At 47.9% G+C, this 21,163-nt stretch overlaps 2 protein-coding genes across 2 annotated transcripts in view; both read right to left on the bottom strand.

Moving 5' to 3' along the window:
• Positions 1-1,636: 1,636 nt before the first annotated feature.
• Positions 1,637-5,370, bottom strand: LOC107297584 (kunitz/BPTI-like toxin). Its single transcript, XM_015826944.1, has 4 exons — positions 5,276-5,370; positions 4,664-4,825; positions 2,561-2,722; positions 1,637-1,733 (listed from the first exon to the last, which is right to left on the bottom strand). Exons 1-4 carry the CDS (start codon positions 5,358-5,360, stop codon positions 1,684-1,686), a joined length of 459 nt encoding a protein of 152 aa, XP_015682430.1. The 5' UTR covers positions 5,361-5,370; the 3' UTR covers positions 1,637-1,683.
• Positions 5,371-14,328: 8,958 nt separating this feature from the next.
• The window catches only part of LOC107297582 (kunitz/BPTI-like toxin), a 13,040-nt gene continuing 6,205 nt past the window's right edge, over positions 14,329-21,163 (bottom strand). Inside the window, exon 3 of the mRNA XM_015826943.1 lies at positions 14,329-14,468. Within this exon, the coding sequence (XP_015682429.1) occupies positions 14,329-14,468 (140 nt within the window). The remainder of the gene's footprint in view (positions 14,469-21,163) is intronic.

Here is a 21,163-nt window from a genome sequence, read left to right as displayed (position 1 = left end):
GCCTAGGGGGGGGATTGTATAGGGATTTTAATAGGGATTTTATAACTTTTCTAAAAATAACAGGCTTATTTAATATATATTTTAATTGTTTTTAGATATTTATTGTATAGTTCCGTTTTTATTGCCTGTAAGCCGCCCTGAGTCCTTCGGGAGAAGGGCGGGATATAAATTAAAGTAATAATAATAATAATAATAATTATTACTAGGATGGAAGAACTTAGAACTAAGGAGAAATTTTCTGACAGAGCAACTAATGATTAATATTAGTAATCAATGGAATGTCTTGCCTCCAGAATTCAGAACAGAATACAGAATAACAGAGTTATTGGAGGTCATCTAGTCTGACCCCCCCCCCCCGCTCACTCACCATTTCTGGTGTTGTGAGTTCTCTGAAATGGTGTAGGGCTTCCCGCTTGAGCAGGGGGTCGGACTAGAAGACCTCCAAGGTCCCTTCCAACTCTGATGTTCTATCTTTTCCCAGGAAGAGGTGAGAAGCCTCCAACTCTCGCTGGCTGGACGGGCTCTTCAACGCAGCTGCAAACACAGCTGCATCAGAGGAGGATCTGTGTGACCGCAGCCTTGTTGCACGGGGATTTGCGTAAAGAGCAGAGTCAGGATAGCCTCGAATCAGGACTGACCCTTTGCCTTGGATGTGCAAGGAAGGGCTTGTTGGGACAGACCATTTGGAAGGAGGGAGGGGGGAATTTTCCTGAGCATCTGAGCACAAACACCTGGGCAGCGGTTGTCACCTGCTGGCAGAACAAGGCAATGCTCGGGTTTCCGTTTGGAATGTAAAGCAAGAGAAATAAAGGTATTTATTTACTCTGGATAGATTTATATCATCAGGAATGTATAGATATATATCGCCGTCTGCAGGAATTGGATTCAGCTCTTCTCTTCACAACAGCCCTGTGGGGGAGTCTGGGCTGAGAAAGAAGGCTTGTCTGAGGTCAGTCTAGATAGCTGAGTGGTCCCAGCCCAACTGTTGGCTTCAGCATTACGCCTGGCTTGGCTTGGCTTTCAATAGCCTTCCTTCCTTCCTTCCTTCCTTCCTTCCTTCCTTCCTTCCTTCCTTCCTTCCTTCCTTCCTTCCTTCCTTCCTTCTTTCCTTCCTTCCTTCCTGGCAAAGGAGATTTTTTTGTGGACAGCTATACAGATTAATGTTTAAAACAGTCACGTACCTACATGCATGAGAAACCCTCCCGTAGCAAAGATTTTTTCCTAAGATTATGTTTTGTTTTCCAGTTTTCTTCCTGCTCCCCCCCGCCCCCCCTTCTGCTTAATTCAAATAAAGGCAAAAAACTTTCCCTGATTGGCCTCATGGCCTCCAGCCAGACCATCCGTGTGGAGCCACCGCAGGACAGCAGAGTCCCTGTGTCCACTCCAGATTTACTCTGGAGTAAGTCCTTCCTGGGGACTGAGTTTCTGTCCATCAGGCAGGGATTTCTGGCTCCGAGAGGTGTTTCCCCTGCGGATTCCCTCTGGAAGGCCACCCTGGGGAACTGGGGAGGGGACACGGGTCGAGGTGGGGAGGGAAAACCCCCAAAGGGGACAAAGAAGACACCTGAGACCAAGAGATCAGTTGAAGCCAATGCTTTATTGCAGAACAGAAGGAATGGACCCGGGGTGGGTTTTGGGGGGAGGGTCTCCAGGGTGGTTCAGGACGGAAGAAGGCTCTTTGATTCAAGTTGGAACACTGGATCCAATTCGGGTGGGTCTCCTCGTGGGTGACGCTGTAAAAACAAACATTCAGACGTGAGGTTTCTGCCCACGATTCCCTCCAGGGCTTCACCCTGCCGAATCTTTCAGCCACGGAGACCCCGGCCTGCAATCAGGGGGAATGGCCTGATTGGGAGAGAAGGGAAGCAATGGGGCTGCCTCCCCACTGGAGTTATGGGGCTGAAGGTTTCAAGCAAAGGTGGGACAGAATCTCTGAGGATTTCTGTACTGGAAAGAGGATGGACTAGATGACCTCCAGTGTCCTTTCTCAATCCTCTCTTTCCAGGAGACCTCAAGGCAAAGCTATGGTGGACCTTCCTGTCACCTGGGCATGGACCAGTTCTGGTCTGCCCAGAGGATGAGCTGGACCAAAGTGGACAAGGGGTTCTGTCCTGGCCTCTCCTCCTCCTGGAAGTCCTCCTTGCCTGGGACCTTCTGGCTTCCTGACCAGGCTGGCAGGAGGACCATCTTCTCCAACACACTGCCCAGCAGCATCTGGAATGGGGGAGGGCGTTCTCCCAAAGGAGGTTCAGGAGGAGAAGAGGTCAAGTGACAGTGGGAGGGGGACGTGGAGGGTCAGTCTCATGGCTCCCACAGAGTGAGGGTGGGGTACCTATCAGGAAGAAGGGACCCACCGCACCACGCCAAGGTCTGCTGCAACATCAGGGCACCTTCCTTTTTTTTTTTTTTTACATCTGCTCCACTTTGATGGACAGGAGGAGAGCCTGAGAGACCCCAGAGAAACCTGCAGGTGCCCAGAGCACGTCTGGACCGAGGAGACGCCCCACAGCCGTTCCGTTGCGCTGAGCAAACTGCACAAGTGACAATGTGCGGCACCTACCAAACTTCTCAAGGACGGCATTCTTGCACTCAGCCAGGCATCCGTAACGGCAACACTTCTGCTTCCCAGGACATCCCCAGTCGTTTTTACAATCCTCGCGACAAACTGGCTTGCCTCCCTGGCCCGGTTGATGAGGGCGCTGGGGACACACTCCAGGCTTTTCTGCAAAATAGAAGATCCCAAGGCTGAGAGATTCCTCCAGAATTGGAATCCCAGATCAAGCAAGATCCCTTTTTCCGAGCCTTTCAGGAGCCAAAACATCTCCGTACATCCAGATGAGCCAGGTGGAGCAGGATCCCACCTCCCAACCTCCTTCCCCACCAAGCAGAGCCATTTCCTTTTTGGGTCAGCCTCTCGGGACCCTGAGCTGGACTTTATAACTGGGCTCCTCTCTCTTGACCTGGGAAGGGGAACGTGCACCTCCCACTTCTACCAAAGAGGAAGGAGGTTCTCCTTGTGGGTGTGCTGAACGTGCATCTCAGTCTACCTTCCCCATCCGGAAGGGATTCCAGGGAATGGGAGGCAGAGACATTCTCTCCTGACTCTGCACATCCCTGCAGCCCCTTCCCCCCAAAACAGAGGGGAAATATAGCACTCTGCCCACACATTCCCTTTTTGTTACGCAGCCCCCAAGGCATGGCTTCTCACTGCTTTCTCCTCTTCCCCTGGAGTCACCCCATTGCCTCCCTCTGTCCTACTCGTGTGACCTGCCTACGTTTACGAGCATCTCTGAGGTCTTCCAGCTGTGCTTCCTCCAAGTCCAATTCAGCTTCCCAGCACAGCTGGTTTTCAGCTTGATCACGAGTGGAAGGACCAGCCTCTTCATTAGTTTGTAAGTCCTGCACTCATCAGAGCCTCCCTCTGACTCTGATGGCTCTCCAGGCCCCTCCTCCTCCTCCTCCTCCTCTGATTCCCCAGACTCAACTACCGGGATCACGGAATCACAACACCTGCAACCCCTTCCCCGCAAAACAGAGGGGAAAAAATAGCACTCTGCCTCTGGACCTCCTCTTTCCTGGGGTCTTCTGGAGGTTACCCTGAGGTTCTTAGGCTAAACGCAGAGGACTTTCAGGAAGTGGGGTGGAAGTTCTGAGAGGGGACACTTGGCACACAGACCTGGACTTAGACAGAGATGGCTCTTTGATATTTCCAGAAAGGGGAGGGTGGAGTATCCATGTCAACAAGCACATGAGTAGGGACAAACAACCACACAGAAAATAATTCCCCAATCAAGGAGTTGTCAAGAAGAAAAAAGCATCCTGATCAAGACTTCCAGGACAAAGTGCAGTATATAAACCAGGAGGAAACCCTACATACAGTTGCTCTGAAGAGGTCCCTAACATCTGCAAGGAAACAATCAAGAGAAACTTCCCGACAGTGAGGACAATCAACCAGTGGAACAGAAGTCACCTCCAGAAATCGTGGGCGCTCCATCACTGGAGGTTTTTAAAAAGAGACTGGACAATCCCCTGATTGAGATGGTATAGGTCAGGGGTAGGCAACCTTGGCTCTTTTATGACTCGTGGACTTCAACTCCCAGAATTCCTGAGCCAGCATGGGGGAACTATGGCCCCCTCATGACTCGTGCATGTATGGAAACCTCTCCTTTTCCCCTCAGCATGGCTGGCTCAGGAATTCTGGGAGTTGAAGTCCATGAGTCATAAAAGAGCCAAGGTTGCCTACCCCGGTATAGGGTCTCCTGCTTGAGCAAGGGGTTGGACTAGAAGACCTCCAGGGTTGCTTCCAACTCTGTTATTCTATTCTATTCTATTCTATTGTATTCTATTCTATTCTTAGACAGTATGCCCCACAGTCTTCCTCCTCCTCCTCCTCCTCTTCCTCCCCTTCTTCTCCTCCTCCTCCTCCTCCTCCTCCTCCTCCTCCCCTCCTCCTCCTCCTCCTCCTCCCCTTCTTATCTTCCTCCTCCTCCTCCCAGCAAATTCCACTCCCTTCTAGTACTGACGATATTCCCTAGTTGGTTCATGAAACATCTTCAAGAAAACCACCAAGTTCAGAGAGCACCAAGGAACCCACAGTTCAACCTTGAGCTACATAAATTATCTTGTATTGGAAGAGTCTGTCCACAGCTCCTTCCCTACTTACCAACACAGGTGTAGCGACATTTATCTTTGGTTGTAAAATTATTGGCATTGCCGGGGCATTCACCATAAGTAAGCTCTTCGCATTTGTCTAAAGTCGAGTTGTAGTAGAAGGCCCGCATATTGACATTACATGGCTCCGTTTTATAAGGAAGATAGCAAAGCTCTGTGAAATATGGAGAGGGTGATGTTATTATTAGCTAGGAAAAAGTCTTTAACGCACTTCCCCAACCAGGTGCCCTCCTAACATGCTCAGATTGCAAACAATGGGGAGCCATCTAGGACATTTTACTTTAATTTCCTGCTCTGGGGTTTGGACCAGATAGATGAATGGTGGATCCTGTTGCTTAAAATCCTGATTCTGCTGTTGCATTGAATTGAGATAGGTCAGCCTTCCCCTGAAATTGCATTTCTCTTTCTTGGGGGCCCCTCCCATTTCTGTCTCCTCTTCAGCTGACACCCAACTACCATCTCAAGAACCTTCCCAGAAGAGGGACCACCAAGCCAGAGGTTCTAGACTGGGGCTCTTGGTTTTCCCTCCCTGGGGGAGAACTCTGCCCTCTGACCACGTCAGCCCCTTCCTGCAAAGGGTTTCAAGGTCGTTCTGGAAACTCACCTGGACGGCCCTTGCCGGAGACAGGGGTCAGCTCTGCCCAGAGGGTGAGGAGTCCCAGCAGGAGCAGAACACCTCCAGAAGACATGATGATGCCGTCTGCCTCACACCCGGGATGCTCGGTCTATTTATTCTCCCCACTGGGAATTTCACCCCTGCAGATCCAGGAAGCAGGATGACGTAATGCAGTGAGAATCTGAATTCTTTCCTCTTTCACAAGGTGGTTGGACAAGAGATGGGGAATCCCAAAAGTTGGATTGGCTGGCCAGTTTTGGGGAAGCTAGGCAGGTCCCTATTGTCCTGTTCCAGTCCATTGTTCCCTAGAGTAATGAAACATCTGCAAGAAAACAACCAAGCTCAGAGAGCATCCAGGTCCCCACAGTCCTCCTCCTCCTCCTCCTTCTCCTGATGAGGTTAGCTAGCTGTGTAATGAAAGGTGTGCAAGAGCACCAAGGACACCACAGTCTTCCTCCTCCCCCTCCCCCTTTCTTCTAGCGCTGATGAGGTTAGCTAGTTGTGTAATGAAAGGTGTGCAAGAAAAGCACCAAGCTGAGAGAGCACCAAGGACCCCACAGTTCAACACGGGGCTACAAATATTGCCGGATTTACTCAACCCAGCTTCCATTCCCCACATTGGGACTGCAACTGAGCAGCTCTACCAGATGCATTGCAACCTTGCCAAATCCAAGCAATTGTTGTTTGACTGCTGATTTTCATATTTGGTATCGGTGAGGCTTATTGCTATGGAAGAACTTCTGAATTCCCCGACCTTGCCTAATCCAAACCCATCTCCCAGGGCGGTTGAAGTTCTCTCTGTCTTGTGAAACTTAAGGATTTTCCGTTGGGCCTTCCAATTGGCATTAGAGGAGGCTGATCATGCCAGGGTGCCCCTCCCTCACCACCCATCTATTCACCAACCCTGGTTAAGGAGGAGCAAGGACAGACAAAAGAACAAGGAATAAAAAAAAATATCCCAAGCAGGTAGGAGAAGCTACTGTGTAGCAACCCTTCCTGTTCATAGACCAGTCTTGATGCAGTGATGGCAAGAATGGCAACGCAACGTGAGCAATATGCAAACCAAGTTCTCAGAACACCAAGGATCCACCCGGTGAGATCAAGAGTTGATACACGTTGATTGCGTGAGAAGGAAAGAAAGAGGAAAAAAAATTAGGGTTTTTCCACTTAGCCTCACAACTGCCCCAGCGTTACTCAGGAATTTAAAAGAGCCAAAGAAACTCCTGAGTCGAGGTTTCAGCAAGCAAACAACTTTTATTTTGATCAAAATAGAGTTGGGTGACCCCGTCTCTCTTCATGGCTGGTAGAGAGATGAAGGCAACAGCCGGGAAAGATGTCTTCCACTTTTTATTCCTTTGCAGAACAAAAAGATCAGGTCTTGGTACCAGACATAAGATGGCACAAAAAAAAAAAAACCAATTCCTAGATCCATGGTGGCGAACCTATGGCACGGGTGCCAGAGGTGGCACTCTGAGCCCTCTCTGTGGGCACGCGTGCCGTTGCCCCAGTCCTAGGCCTTCAGCTGGGTTTTATAAAACCTTTCCGCTTTAGGCCTCCACCGTGTACAAAAAAAAAAAGAAGGTTAAATCAGTCAATTTCAACTTCTCGCGGGGAAAAAAAAGATCTTGCAAAGTTGGAATTGATTGAACTTTTTAGTCCCACCCAGTCTGCCGTTACCATAGCATCCACGCCCACCCAATGGGCCACGCCCACCCGGCACTCGACGATGCATAAGTGGGTTTTGGGTTGCAGTTTGGGCACTCGGTCTCTAAAAGGTTCGCCATCACTGTCCTAGATGATGACTCATACACAGCAACCCAGGCTCCATCCGTAACTCCTTTCCCCCCTCCCCTTACGGTGCTCTTTTCATGTAAGCAATCACCTGTACCTAAAGCATGAAACATTTGCTTTTATATAACTAATTTCCCAATCTAAAGCACTTAGAAAGCTGCTTGATATATATATATATAACATGCAGACAGCCCAGGTTCGAATCTCAGAAGGGTATGTCTGGTTGAAAAGAACTAAACAGTTTGAAATGGCTTAATTCTTTGTCAGCAATCCAAAATTTTGAAAATATATATAATGATTACAAAGTATCACTACTAATATCAATATTACTAATATCAAGCTTCAGCATAATAAAATCCCTTCAGAAAGAGAGAGAAAGAGGAAAAGAAAGAGAAATAAATAAATAAAGAAAAGAAAGAAAGAAAGAAAGAAAGAAAGAAAGAAATTCCAAAATTACTTCATTACAAGAAGTAACGGATGGAAGATCACTAAAGAGAGATTCCAAAAGTTAGAAGAAATGTCAGAAAAATCAGTGAGATGATACATAAGGCAGAATATCAGCAGATAGCCTGAATCTGCAAAGATGAAGTTAGAAATGCAAAGGCTCAGAATGAACAAAATTGTAGGTGCTTCATTGCTGGAACTTTTTAAGAAGAGACTGGACAGCCATTTGTCCAGAATGGTAGAGGTTCTCCTGCTTGAGCAGGGGGTCGGACTAGAAGACCTCCAAGGTCCCTTCCAACTCTGATGTTCTATGTTTTCCCAGGAGGAAGTGAGAAGCCTCCAACTCTCGCTGGCTGGAAGGGCTCTTCAACACAGCTGCAAACACAGCTGCCAAGAGTACTTTGAGGAGGATCTGTGTGACCACAACCTTGAACGAGGTGGTTTGTTCAGCTTATTGCACAAGGACTTGTGTAAAGAGGAACACTAAGAGCAGAGCAAGGATGTCCTCAAATCAGGACTGACCATTTGCCTTCACCATGCAGGGAAGGGCTTGCTGGGACAGACCATTTGGAAGGACGGGGGGGGGGAAATTTCCTGAGAAACTGAGCACAAACATCTGGGCAGCTGTTGCCACCTGCCGGCAGAAGAAAGTAATACTTGAGTAAGCAGATCTGGGACACAGGTAGAAATAAAGGAGGGAACTTGAGGAAAACCATACTAGACCTAATTCTTACTAACAGAGGGGAAGTGATAGAGGGAGTTGAAATTGTTGGAACCTTGGGCGAGAGTGACAACATCAGATCTCGGAGTCCTAGTGGACAATCACCTAAATATGAGCCAGCCGTGTGCTGCAGCTGCCAAAAAGGCCAACACAGTGCTGGGCTGCATTAACAGAGGGATAGAATCAAGATCACGTGAAGTGTTAATACCACTTTACAAGGCCTTAGTAAGGCCACACTTGTAATACTGCATCCAGTTTTGGTCACCACGATGTAAAAAAGGATGTTGAGACTCTAGAAAGAGTGCAGAGGAGAGCAAGAAAGATGATCAGGGGACTGGAGGCTAAAACATATATAAGGAATGGTTGCTGGAATTGGGTCTGTCTAGTTCAGTGGTTCTCAACCTGTGGGTCGGGACCCCATTTGGGGTTGATTGACCATTTCATGGGGGTCACCAAGCAAGGCTGTCCGCCATTTTTTTTCTCCGCCATTTTCTTCCCTTTTCCGGCGGGTGCCTTACCTCCCTTGGGCTGGGCCAGCTGGTGGTCAGCCTGCTCCGTCTCTGCCACTTGCCAGCTACGCCTCGGCCGGCGCAGGGGGCGGAACCACGCATGTGTGGCGCTCCCGGGCAGGGAAAGTCCTCGACTTATGACCGGTTGGGTAGTCCTCGACTTACGACCGGTTTAGTCCTCGACTTACGACCGGTTTAGTCCTCGACTTACGACCGGTTGGGGTCACGGCATTAAAAAGGTTGAGAACCACTGGTCTAGTTTAACAAAGAGAAGGACGAGGGGGGACATGATAGCAGCCTTCCAGGGGGATATTGGGGGGGTTGGACTAGATGACCTTCCATCATCATCATCATCATCATCATCATCATCATCATCATCATCATCATCATCATCATCATCATTATTATTATTATTATTATTATTATTATTATTATCTTTTCAAGTGAGCCTGACTGCAGCCATTTTCCCCTTCATTTGAAGTTGCCACATGGAATGGAGGGAGGGAGATTTGCCCAGGTGCTTGGTTTAATTTAACGCAGTCTGGCATTTTAGCGACCACTGCAATGGCTGACAAGGTCGGGGTTCCCCCCTTTTTTCTGTTTTGAGTAGATCAGTGATCGGCATGGCTATTTTTGTGAAAAAGGGGATAAATTGCCGGTAAAAGTTAGCAAACGCCAGAAAGCTTTGGAGCAGTTTTCGGCTGCGTGGGGGGGGTGACCATTCCAGTATCACCTTCACTTTGGCATGATCCATCTCTATGCCCTCATCCGAAATCCGGTACGCCAGATAGTCAAGGCATGTTCGGTGAAATTCAAATTTGCTGTCCCGTGGGAACCAAGGTCCTCTATTGCTCCCACATTCAGGTACGGGTGTAGAGCACAAAAGCCTGCCAACTGCGTTTATTGGTGGAACATGGTATATTGCATAGTTTTGGGGGTGGAAACTGTATACTTTGTAATGGAGAGTTTGTTATTGATATTCCAGACTTGGTTTCACTTTTGATTGTGCTGGTACTCTGTAACAATAAATATGTTTTTTGAGGAATTTGCTCGCCTCCAGATTTCTGATTTACTTGTTTCTGTCGGTGGGAACCTTGACATTTCACAATTCTCCTCCTCCTCCTCCTCCTCCTCCTCCTCCTCCTCTCCACAAATGTTACCTGGAAGAAATGAAATGTCTGGAAGAAAACAGCCAAGCTCAGGGAGCACCAAGAACCCCACAGTTGTCCTCTTCCTCTTCCTCCTCCCCCTCCCATTCCTCCTCCTCCTCCTCCTCCTCCTCCTCTTCCTTCCCTATTCTCTAGTCCACAAACCCCATTCCCTTCTACCACTGATTATATTCCTTGGTTGGGTAATGAAATGTCTGCAAGGAGACCACCAAGCTCAAAGAGCACCAAGGACCCCACAGTCCTCCTGCTCCTCCTGCTCCTCCTGCTCCTCCTCCATTCTCCTCTCCACAAGACCCCCCTCTCTTCTAATACTGATGATGTCACCTAGTTGGGTCATGAAACGTCTGCAAGAAAACCAACCAGCTCAGGGAGCACCAAAGAGCATGCTCTCAACCCTACACTACAAATATTCTCTCCTATCAGGACATTGTAAAAACATGTGTTTTACAGAAGCGTTATCTTTATCACATCTCCCTGAAACTGATCTCTTTGACATTCCTTTTCTATACAAATGAAATGTGATCCATTGGAAGGGACCCTGCAGATCATTTCTGTAAGATCGAATTGTTCTCTCTTTGCCAGGTTTACTCAACGAGGCCAACCCAGCCTCCATCCCCACATTGGAATTGCAATTGAGCAGCCCTGCCACCCCAGTTGCAATCTAGTTGTCAATGCTGCTAACATCGGATGTTTTTGCTTTGACAACAGTTAGAGATGCAACCATTTTCTTCTTATGTTTTACTCTTAGAGTTAGAGCTAGAGTTAGATAATGATGTGGGGAGGGGTAGGAAGGTGCATGAGAGTTTGGATAGACATAACAATACTGGACCTAGCGTGAGAACCAAGGTTATTGAAATAAGAGATGATAAGAATTGGCGGGCTGAAGAACTGGAGGGAAAGCCTGCATTTCAAACTAATTGGAGAATGTGATTTATGACAGTTAATTGGAGGAGGGAATTGTGCTTTGATACTATGTGCTCAGGGGAGGGGAATCTAGTTTTTGGCTTCGACTGTGTTAGTGCCGATATCATGCTTCTCTAATAAAGATTCTTTAAGGTAAACAATGCCTCGAAGTTCTTTGAAGAGTTTCATCTGTCGGAACTATGACACTAGTAAAATCCAAGCATTTTTTAATGTTCAGTATCAATGAGGATTATTGATATGCAATAAGCTGTAGGAATTCTGAATTCTCAAACTTTGCTTAATCCAAATCATGTTCCATCTCTCAGTACAGCTGAAGTTCTCTCTGTCTTGTGAAATTTAGGAATTTCAGTTGGGTCTTCTGGCTGCCCTAATCAGCCCAGAGTGCCCCTCCCTCACCCCCCCAATCCTATAACCAAGCCTGGTTAAGGAGGAGCAAGGGCAGATAAAGGAACAAGGAACAAAAAAAATTACCCCAAGCAGGTAGGAGAAGCTGCTGTGTACCAACCCTTCCTATCAATGGGCCAATCTTCCTGCACTGATGACATTACCAAGAATGGCAGTGAAACGTGAGTAATATGCAAACCAGATTCTCAAAACACCCAGGATCCATCAGGAGAGAACAAGGGTGGGGCCACAAGGGTTTCTCCTGGGTCCTCTTCTGTTCAATTTAGCTCTGAATGCTTGGATGAAGAGGGGGGGGAGTATATTGATTGCATGGGAAAGTTAATCCTCTGGAAGAAGGAAATAAAATCCAAAATTGCCTCAATGGAAGAAGAAATAGTTGGAAGCTTATTAAAGAGAGATCCAATCTAGAACTAAGGAGAAATTAGCTGACACTGAGAACAATTTATCAGTGGAACGGCTCAGATGTCTTCTAATCCTACTTCTTGCCCAAGGCAAGACTCCTTATTTTATCCCAGACAGATGGCTTTCCAGTCTCTTCTTAGAAGCCTCCAGTGATGGAGCACCCACAACGTCTGGGGGAAACCGTTTCACTGGTGGATTGTTCTGACTGACAGGAAGTTTCTCCTAAGTTCCAGGTTGCTTCTCTCCTTGGTTAGTTTCCACCCCTTGCTTCTTGTCCTGCCCTCGGGCGCTTTGGAGAATAATTTGACCCCCTCTTCTTTGTGGCACCCCTTTAGAGATTGAACATTGCTATCATCTCATTCCTAGTCCTTCTTTTCATTAAGCTAGACATTCCCAGTTCCCTCAACCATTCATCGTGTGATTTAATCTCCAGATGCTTTATCATCTTTGTTGCTCTTCTTTGCACTCTTTCTCCCAGCTGGGTAACCTGCTGAGATCAGTGGTGGGATTCAAATAGATGAACAACCAGTTCTCTGCTTCCAGAAGTCCATTCTGGGCCTGGGCAACAAAAAATTAGCTACCAGTTCTGCCGAAGTGGTGCGAACCGGCTGAATCCCACCACTGGATCTGAGATAGATGATAGATAGATAGATAGATAGATAGATAGATAGATAGATAGATAGATAGATAGATAGATAGATAGATAGATGATAGATAGATAGATAGATAGATAGATAGATAGATAGATAGATAGATAGATAGATAGATAGATAGATAGATAGATAGATAGATAGATAGATAGATAGATATGATCAGTGGTGGGATTCAAATAGGTGAACAACCAGTTCTCTGCGTGGATGCCGCTTCTGGGCTTCTATTCTGGGCCTGGGCAACAAAAAATTAGCTACCGGTTCTGCTGAAGTGGTGCGAACTGGCTGAATCCCACCACTGCCTGAGATGGGGGACTTCAGCCCCTCTGAGGTCAATGGCTTCTTGACCAAAACAACCTCGATTTGACCAGCTCTGTGAGATATTGACAACACTGAACCAAATTTGCACTGCCCGTGATAGATGCGCAGTTGCCCTCTTTAAGTAGGGGAAAACACCCTCATTAGGAGCCCTGTTGGCACAGAATGCAGCACTTCAGGCAAACTCTACCCACTGCCAGGAGTTCGATCCTGATCGATTAAAGGTTGACTCAGCCTTCCATCCTTCCGAGGTTGGTAAATTTCATGCCATCGGTCAGGGGTTTCTGGCTCTGAGAGAGACTTCCCCTGGGGATTCTCTCTAGATGTCCACATTAGGGAACAATGAGCAGCCTAGCGGGGGCTCCTCTTCCTCTGACATGGGGGGGGGACACAAGTCAAGGAGGGGAGGGAAAACCCCCAAAGGGACAGAAGGAGCCATCTGAGACCAAAAAGGAAGCCAGGATCCAATGCTTTATTGCAGAGAAGAAGGGATGAAACCAGGGTGGGTTTTGGGGGGAGGGTCTCCAGGCTGGTCCAGGACAGAAGAAGGGTCTCTCCAGGAAGTTGGTGAATTAGGCCCAATTCAGGTAGGTCTCCTCGTTGGTGATGCTGTAAAAACAAACATTCAGATGTGAGGTTTCTGCCCAGAATTGCGTCCGATGCTGCCCGGGAACTTTACCCTGCCTAATCTTAAAATCACAGAGGAAGAATGTGCTGATTGGGAGAGATGGGAAGCAAGGGGGCAGCCTCCCCACTGGAGTTATGGGGCTCCATCACTGAGGGTTTCAAGGAAAGGTGAGACAGAATCTCTCCAGGATGCTCTGAGGGTTTCTGCACTGGAAGGAGAGTGGACTAGATGACCTGCAGTCTTTTTTTCACATCTTTTCTTTCCAGGAGACCTCAAGGTGAAATGCATAGACATGTTCACATGAGTTGTCTAATTCAGACAGGGAACATTTCTTACAGCCAGAAATGTGAACTTGGTTTTGGTGATAAAAACAGGATCGCCAACATGATCGCCAATGTCCGATAACGGATATGGCACAAGAAGAAGATGAAGCTATGGACCTTCCTGTCACCTGAGCATGGACCAGTTCTGGTCTGCCCAGAGGATGAGCTGGACCAAAGTGGGCAAGGGGTTGTGTCCCAACCTCTCCTCCTCCTGGAAGTCCTCCTTGCCTGGGACCTTCTGGCTTCCTAACCAGGCTGGCAGGAGGACCATCTTCTTCAACACACTGCCCAGCAGCAGCTGAACTGGGGACCCCTGTCCTCTCAATGGAGGTTCAGGAGGAGGAGAAGTCAAGAGACAGTAGGAGGGGGATGTGGAGGATCACCTGGGGGCTTCCACAGAGTGGGGGTGGATATGTCTGAGGAGGAAGGGCCTCAGGACCCCAAGGTTCTGCTTTAGCATCATGACACCTTCCTTTTTCTACATCAACTCTACCTGGACACAAGGAGAGCCTGGAGGGTCAGTCTCGTAGCTTCCACAGAGGAGAGCCTGGAGGGTCAATCTAGTGGCTTCCACAAAGTGGGGTGGGGTTGGATATCTATCAGGAAGAAGGGCCCCACCGTGCCCTCCATACAAAGGGTGATATTCATGCTTGCTGTGTGAAGATTCCACCAACTTCCTTTTTCACATTAGCTGTGCTTTTGATGGACAAGAGAGTTTGAAGACCCCGAACCTAAGCAAACCTATATCAGTGTTACCTTAGACAGGGTCCATGCAGTCGGTCTTGCAAGCATAAGTGCAACACTTCTGCTTCCCGGGGCATTTCCAGTCACTTCCACACAACACAGGACAAATAGTGATCGTGCCTGGAGGGGCCTTGCGGCAGACCCCAGGTTTTTCTGCAAAATAGAAGATCCCAAGGCTGAGAAATTCCCCTGGAATTGGAATCACAGATCAAGCAAGATCCCATTTCTGGGCCTTTCAGGACCCAAAATGTCTCCACACATCCAGATGAGATGTTGCCAGCTGGAGCTGGATCCTACCTCTTCCTCTTCCCCATCAAGCACAGCCATTTCCTTTTGGGGTCAATCTCTGGGGACTCTGAGCAGCACTGGGCTCCTCTCTCTTGACTTAGGATGCTGGGGGTGCAAATGTGCACACACGCATCCATTTCCACAAAAGAGGACGGTGGTTCTCCTTGTGGGCAAGCTGAAGGTCCATCTTGGTCTGCCTTCGCCATCGGAAAGGGATTCCAGGGAATGGGAGTAGAGACTTTCCCTGCTGGCTCTGAGGGGGGTGGAGCCAAGATGGTGGACAGGCAGCAAAGGCTGTAAGGAACTCCTCCAAAAGCAAAAGCCTTCTTTTATTTTCTCTTATTTTTATTTTAACTTTTTAACCTTTTTAACATTGCATTTTTAATCTACCCACTTTTAACCTACTTTTAATTCTTTTTAACTACTGGAGAGGCCACCTTTTTTTAACCTACATTTTAACAATTCTACAAGCCAGGATTACTAAGGATGGGGAAAAGGAGAAAGAGACAGCACTCTGCAGCAGAGAGTTCATCCAAGCCACTGAAGCAACAGCAAATGGAAGATTACACTGTGAACAGACAGTCTGTTCCAGTAAGTAATTCTTCTGCAGTCGCCTTATCAGATAAATTTAATTTATGTGACTCATTGGAATGGGACTTACAAACCGAACTGGAAAGCAAACAGCATGTAGAATTGTCCTCCTCCTCAGAGAGTTGCTCCCCTTCTTGGAACTCAGCAGCGGCCCTCTTTGCACAGGAGGGAGATGTAATAAATTTAAAGGGGGAAAATGTGACAGATTTCCTCTCTAGACAATGTTTGCTCACGGCTCAAACTGTTAACTCAATATATGAACTCTTATCAACTGTCATAAATAAGGTTGACTGCTTGAAATAATCTTTTGTAAAGTTTGTTAGGATCCAGCCAAGTACTGCAGAAGGACGTGGGAGGACAACCACAGATAGACATGGGATGGCTAATTCAGAAAATGAAACTAGAGAAGGCCCTTGTCTTCCTTCCAAAAATCTGAACACTCATAGAGAAAACATCCAGTCAGGTAAAGGCTTAAGAGATGACCAATATAACTACAGTCTGCAGACTAACCGGGTTATCTTACAAACTTATGACAAGATAGTGAACAGAGGGTGTTGGGGTAATAGAGAAGCTGTTAAGCTGTCCCTGAGCCAGCTGCTTCGCTGTGAACTCACTCTGATAGATCTCCTGCATGCAGAATGGCTGCCAGCAAGAAGGCAATATATGAGCATTCTCCTATCGTTTAAGCAGCCCACAATTCCCTCCATGCTCTTTAAAATGAAGCCCTTTCTCAGTACCTTTTCAATATTCCCAATAAGGGTTTTTCGCTCAGACAAAGTGTGCTCACTCCTGAAACAGCGTCACCAAGAGGGAACTGTTGCTTTAAATCCAGGCTGCAACAGCCCTTACACTGCTAAGCCTGAGGCTGCTGCAACTGAATTGACCCTGAGAAGACAAATGAGTGATATACAAACGGCGTTACCCACAGCTGCAGGAACTGTTGAAGATGTGCCAGAAGAAATGCTGATTGATCTATTCAGTGCACTGCCGGAACCTGAGCAAGTTAATATCATTCAAAGATTGGATGACCTAAAAGAGGCACTGAGAACAACTCAATTTATAGCAAAGCCTCTATTTAATTTGACTCCACTAATCGTGCAACCTTGTGACAATATATTTAATCAACAATCTGCCTTTACCTCAATAGTAAAAAAGGTAGCGTCACATAGGCAGACAGTGGGGTAACTGCACTGACTGACCCTGTCTCTGAGAAACAACTGAAAGACAAAGGGCTTCATCACACAGTGCCTCCTAAGCCGACAAACACTAAGGATATAATCCATCTTCCATCCTCATTTGACTTAGATGTTCCCACAACATCTCCCTACAAGATGAATTCTCAGCTAGCCCCTCCAAAAATGGACATAAATCTACATTTATAGATTTAAGCTGGAGTACCTGCCCATTTGAAAAAAAATTATTCCTGGAGCAAGGGCACACTGGCAATCGAGATATAAAGGAGCAACAACAAGTTCTGCAACCCACGAGAAGAAATACCAAACCTCACAACAACTGTGTTTATATGTGAAGCATAGATGATATCGACCTGGCTCCAATGTAAAGTTGACATCTGGCATTTTTAACCATCTAGCCAATCAACCAAGCCAGACCACCTTGCCTCTGAAAAGCCCATACAGATGATGACTTGGAATGTAGCTGGCTGGAAAGGGATAGTTGATAGTGGTCTAATGAGCTTTCTCCCTAGATTTGATGTAATAGCCCTTCAAGAAACCTGGTTAACGAAGTGGATGAACCAGTAAAACTGCCAGGTTTTCAGGGATGGGCCTCCCCAGCCCAAAAAACAAAGAACAAAGGGAGACCCTCTGCTGGGCTATCCATTCTTATAAAGCAGCGGTTCTCAACCTGTGAGTCACGACCCTTTTGGGGGTCGAACGACCCTTTCACAGGGGTTGCCTAAGACCATTGGAAAAGACATATTTCCGATGGTCTTAGGAACCGAGACACGGCTCCACATCCGTCTCCACACGGCCTCCTCCGCCATTTACAGAGAGAGAGACAGGGAGGCACTTTTGCTCCCCTTCTCTCTCTCTCTCTCAGGCAGATGTACCTCCTGTAGGGCTCCTGATTGGCCCTGCGTCCGGGTGCCCCACCCCCTGGGAGAAGCGCGGCCAGGGCCTCGTGGCCTTGGAGCCACCCGGGGAAGCCCCAGGATCCCTGCTGGGAGCGGCCCGCTGGAGGCTCTGCTGAGTGGGACAGCCCTCCCGAAAGCCATGGCCCAAGGGAGACCAGCCCCTGTGATCCCCAGCCAACCCAACCATTGGACCCACTGTCCAGGAAGGCGCGCCGGAGTCCAGGCTGCTGGGAAGGAAGAAGGAGATTCAGCAAAGGTAGGAGAGGAGAGCCGCCTCCTGGAACCCAGTGCTGGCAGCGGCTTCCTTGCCATCCTCTTCCTCCTCCCGTTCTTCCTCCTGCTGCCCCCAAGGTGGCTCAGGCGGGCACCAGGGCAAGAGGGGTGCCTGGGGGGAGCAGCTGGGCTGGCGGAGGGGCTAGTGGTCCACGCGGCACCAGCCCCCACCGCGGCTCCATCGGATGGGCAGAAGGTGAGGCCGGGCAGCGCGGAGTCCCGGCTGGGATGGCGGCAGCGGTTTTCTCGCCCTCCTCCTCTCCTTCTTCCTCCTGCTGTCCCCTGGGTGGCTCGGGCGGGTGCCGGGAGGAAGAGGGGTGCCTGGGGGGAGCAGCCGAGCTGGCGGAGGGGCTGGCGGGCCGCGTGGCACCAGCCCCCACCGTGGCTCCATTGATGGATGGAGGACGAGGCCGGGCAGCACAGAGTCCTGGCGGGGGCGGCAGCCGGGCTGGGGGTGGCGGGGACCCCCGATGATGCAGCAGTGGCCACCGCCGCCGGAGCCACTGCCTCCTGTCCTGCCACCCCTCCCCGCCTGTTAGGCTGAGGACGCAGTGGAGGCTGGGCCGGGGGCGGCGGGGACCCCCAACGATGCTGCCATAAGAGAGAGAGGAAAGAGAGAGAAACAGAGGAAAAGAGAGAGGAAAGAGAGAAAGAGAAAGAGAGAAAAAGAGAGGAAAGAGAGAAAGAGAAAGAGAGAGAGGAAAGAGAAAGAGAGAAAAAGAGAGGAAAGAGAGAGAGAGAAAGAGATAGAGGTAAGAGAAAGAGAAAGAGAGAAAAAGAGAGGAAAGAGAGAGAGAAAGAGCGAGATAAAGAGAGAGAGAGAAAGAGAGAGAGGAAAGAGAGAAACGGGGAGAGGAAAGAGAAAAAGAGAAAAGAGGGAAAGAGAGAGAAAAGAGGGATAGAGAGAAGAGAGAGAGGAAAGAGAGAGAAAAAGAAGAGAGAGAGAGGAAAGAGAAAGAGGGGAAAGAGAGAAAGAGAGGAAAGAGAGAAAGAGGAAAGAGGAAAGAGAGAGGAAAGAGAGAAACAGAAAAAGAGAGGAAAGAGAGAAAGAGGGAGAAAAGAGAGAGAGAAAGAGAAAGAGGAAAGAGAGAGAAGAGAGAGAGGAAAGAGAAAGAGAGGAAAGAGAGAAAGAGATAGAAGAAAGAGAGAGAGAAAGAGGGAGAGGAATGGTGCTTCTCCAACCAGGCTGGGTGGAGCCGGCGGAGCGGCCTTCCTGCCCCCCCTCCCCAGCCAGCTGGATGGGGGGTTGGGGGTCACCACAACGTGAGGAACTGTATTAAAGGGTCGCGGCATTAGGAAGGTTGAGAACCACTGTTATAAAGCAAGAGTTGCAATGGCGGGGGGAGAAACTATATAATGAAGGTAAGTATTCGTACTTCCTAGCTGTTAAATTTGAATATGAAAAGTTTGAGTTAATACTGGTAAATGTGTATATCCCACCAATCACATCCCGGTATTATAACTCTGAATGTTGGATGGGCTTGGAAGTTATTCTAGAAGACATATCTGTATTGTACCCTCAATCCATAGTGGTATTACTAGGAGATTTGAATGCTTGGCTGGGTCCCTCTTTGTATTATTATTATTATTATTATTATTATTATTATTATTATTATTATTATTATTATTATTATTATTATTATTATTATTATTATTATTATTATTATTTATTGAATTTATATACCGCCCTATCTCCCTTACGGAACTCAGGGCGGTGAACAGGCGATAATAAAAACCACGATAAATATACACAAGTTACTGTTCTAAAATCAAATTAAATAACAGGCCTGCTCTAAAAGTACCCCATACAAAACCCCCACTAAAACATAATCAAACTACGCCAGGCCGGCCGCACACAATAGATGGGCCTTCAGGGCTCGGCGAAAAAGGCGCAGGTCCGCAACTGTACGTAGGTCGGGGGGGTAGGTCATTCCAGAGGGCAGGAGCTGCCACAGAGAAGGCTCTCCCCCTGGGGGTCGCCAGCCGGCATTGTCTGGCCGACGGCACCCTGAGGAGGCCCTCTCTGTGGGAGCGGACTGGTCGAAGGGAGGTGTTTGGTAGGAGGCGGAGATGTTTGGTACGAGCTTGCCCAGGGGAATTTTTTGATAACCATCCTCAGTGGCTCTCGAGAGACTGCAAAAGTAATGCTGCTGGCCTGCTCCTAGTCTCCTTAATTTTTAAGGGTAATCTCCAAATTCTGGGAGGTAAGGATAAGAATTACACATATCCTTACGCATACCACTCGGCCAATTCAAGCAGTGTACTGGATCTCTTTTGTGTGGCTAGAGATAAAGTTGACCTCTTTTCGGAGGTCACAGTACACCTTAGCGACAATAGCGACCACCAGCCTGTAAGTGTGACACTGCGGAGGCCGCTCAGATTTAAGACCATATAACATGGCTGATAGATGGCTCACCAAAAAGGTAGAGGTGACCCAAAATAAAAGGTTAACTTGGGCCAAAGTTGATACTAAGGCAATACTAGAATGCCTTAAAACAGAGAATGCTACTAAGTGGGCTAGAACAATCCAGTCATCTACTACTGACTGGATGTCAGCCTTCAATGCATTCTCCAATCTCTGTAACATTCTGAAGAAACATCTAACAACCAAAACCTCCTACGAAAAGAGCCCAAGTGGGTAGATCCTGCTGGTTTGATCCTGAAGGCAGCCATGAGGTTTGCCCAGAGGAATCCTACTGCCCATATACAAGCTAAGATGTTGCACACAAGAAGGGAATATAAAAAAAACTATAACATTAAAGAAAAAAAGCTTTGCCAGAAGTCGTAAAAAGCTTTGCCAGAAGTCGTAACTCAGTAATATTTTGGCATTCTGTAGCGTGTCCTGAAGGAGCGGAGATTTGCATTTGACATACCGATCTGTGCTGAGGACTGGGAGAATTATTATCAGTGTTTGTTTGCTTCCACGGAACAGGTAGAGAATCTGTCTTTAAGCAGTGATTTAGTAAACCCTAGAACTTCCCCCTCTTGGCCACCAGTCTCAGAAAAGGAGATGCAATCCATCATCATGATAGCATGATAGCAGTCTTCCAATATCTCAGGGGCTGCCCCAAAGAAGAGGGAGCCAAGCTATTTTCCAAAGCTCCTGAAGGCAGGACAAGAAGCAACGGGTGGAAACTCATCAAGGAGAGAAGCAACCTGGAACTAAGGAGAAACTTCCTGACTGTGAGAACAATTAATCAGTGGAACAACCTGCCTCCAGAAGTTGTGGGTGCAGGAATTGAGTATGTCTACTTTAATGAAGAGAAGGACCAGGAGTGACATGATAGCAGTATTCCAATATCTCAGGGGCTGCCCCAAAGAAGAGGGGGTCAAGCTCTTCTCCAAAGCCCCTGAAGGCAGGACAAGAAGCAACGGATGGAAACTAATCAAGGAGAGAAGCAACCTAGAACTAAGGAGAAACTTCCTAACAGTGAGAACAATTAACCAGTGGAACAACCTGCCTCCAGAAGCGGTGAATGCTCCAACACTGGAAGTTTTTAAGAAGAGACTGGACAGCCATTTGCCCGAAATGGTATAGGGTTTCCTGCCTGAGCAGGGGGTTGGACTAGATGACCTGCAAGGTCCCTTCCAACTTTACTATTAT

This window comes from Protobothrops mucrosquamatus, unplaced genomic scaffold (genome assembly GCF_001527695.2).
Source record: "Protobothrops mucrosquamatus isolate PMUCROS unplaced genomic scaffold, P.Mucros_1.0 scaffold3395, whole genome shotgun sequence".
Lineage (NCBI taxonomy): Eukaryota > Metazoa > Chordata > Lepidosauria > Squamata > Viperidae > Protobothrops > Protobothrops mucrosquamatus.
This window is presented reverse-complemented; position numbering and strand designations above follow the sequence as displayed.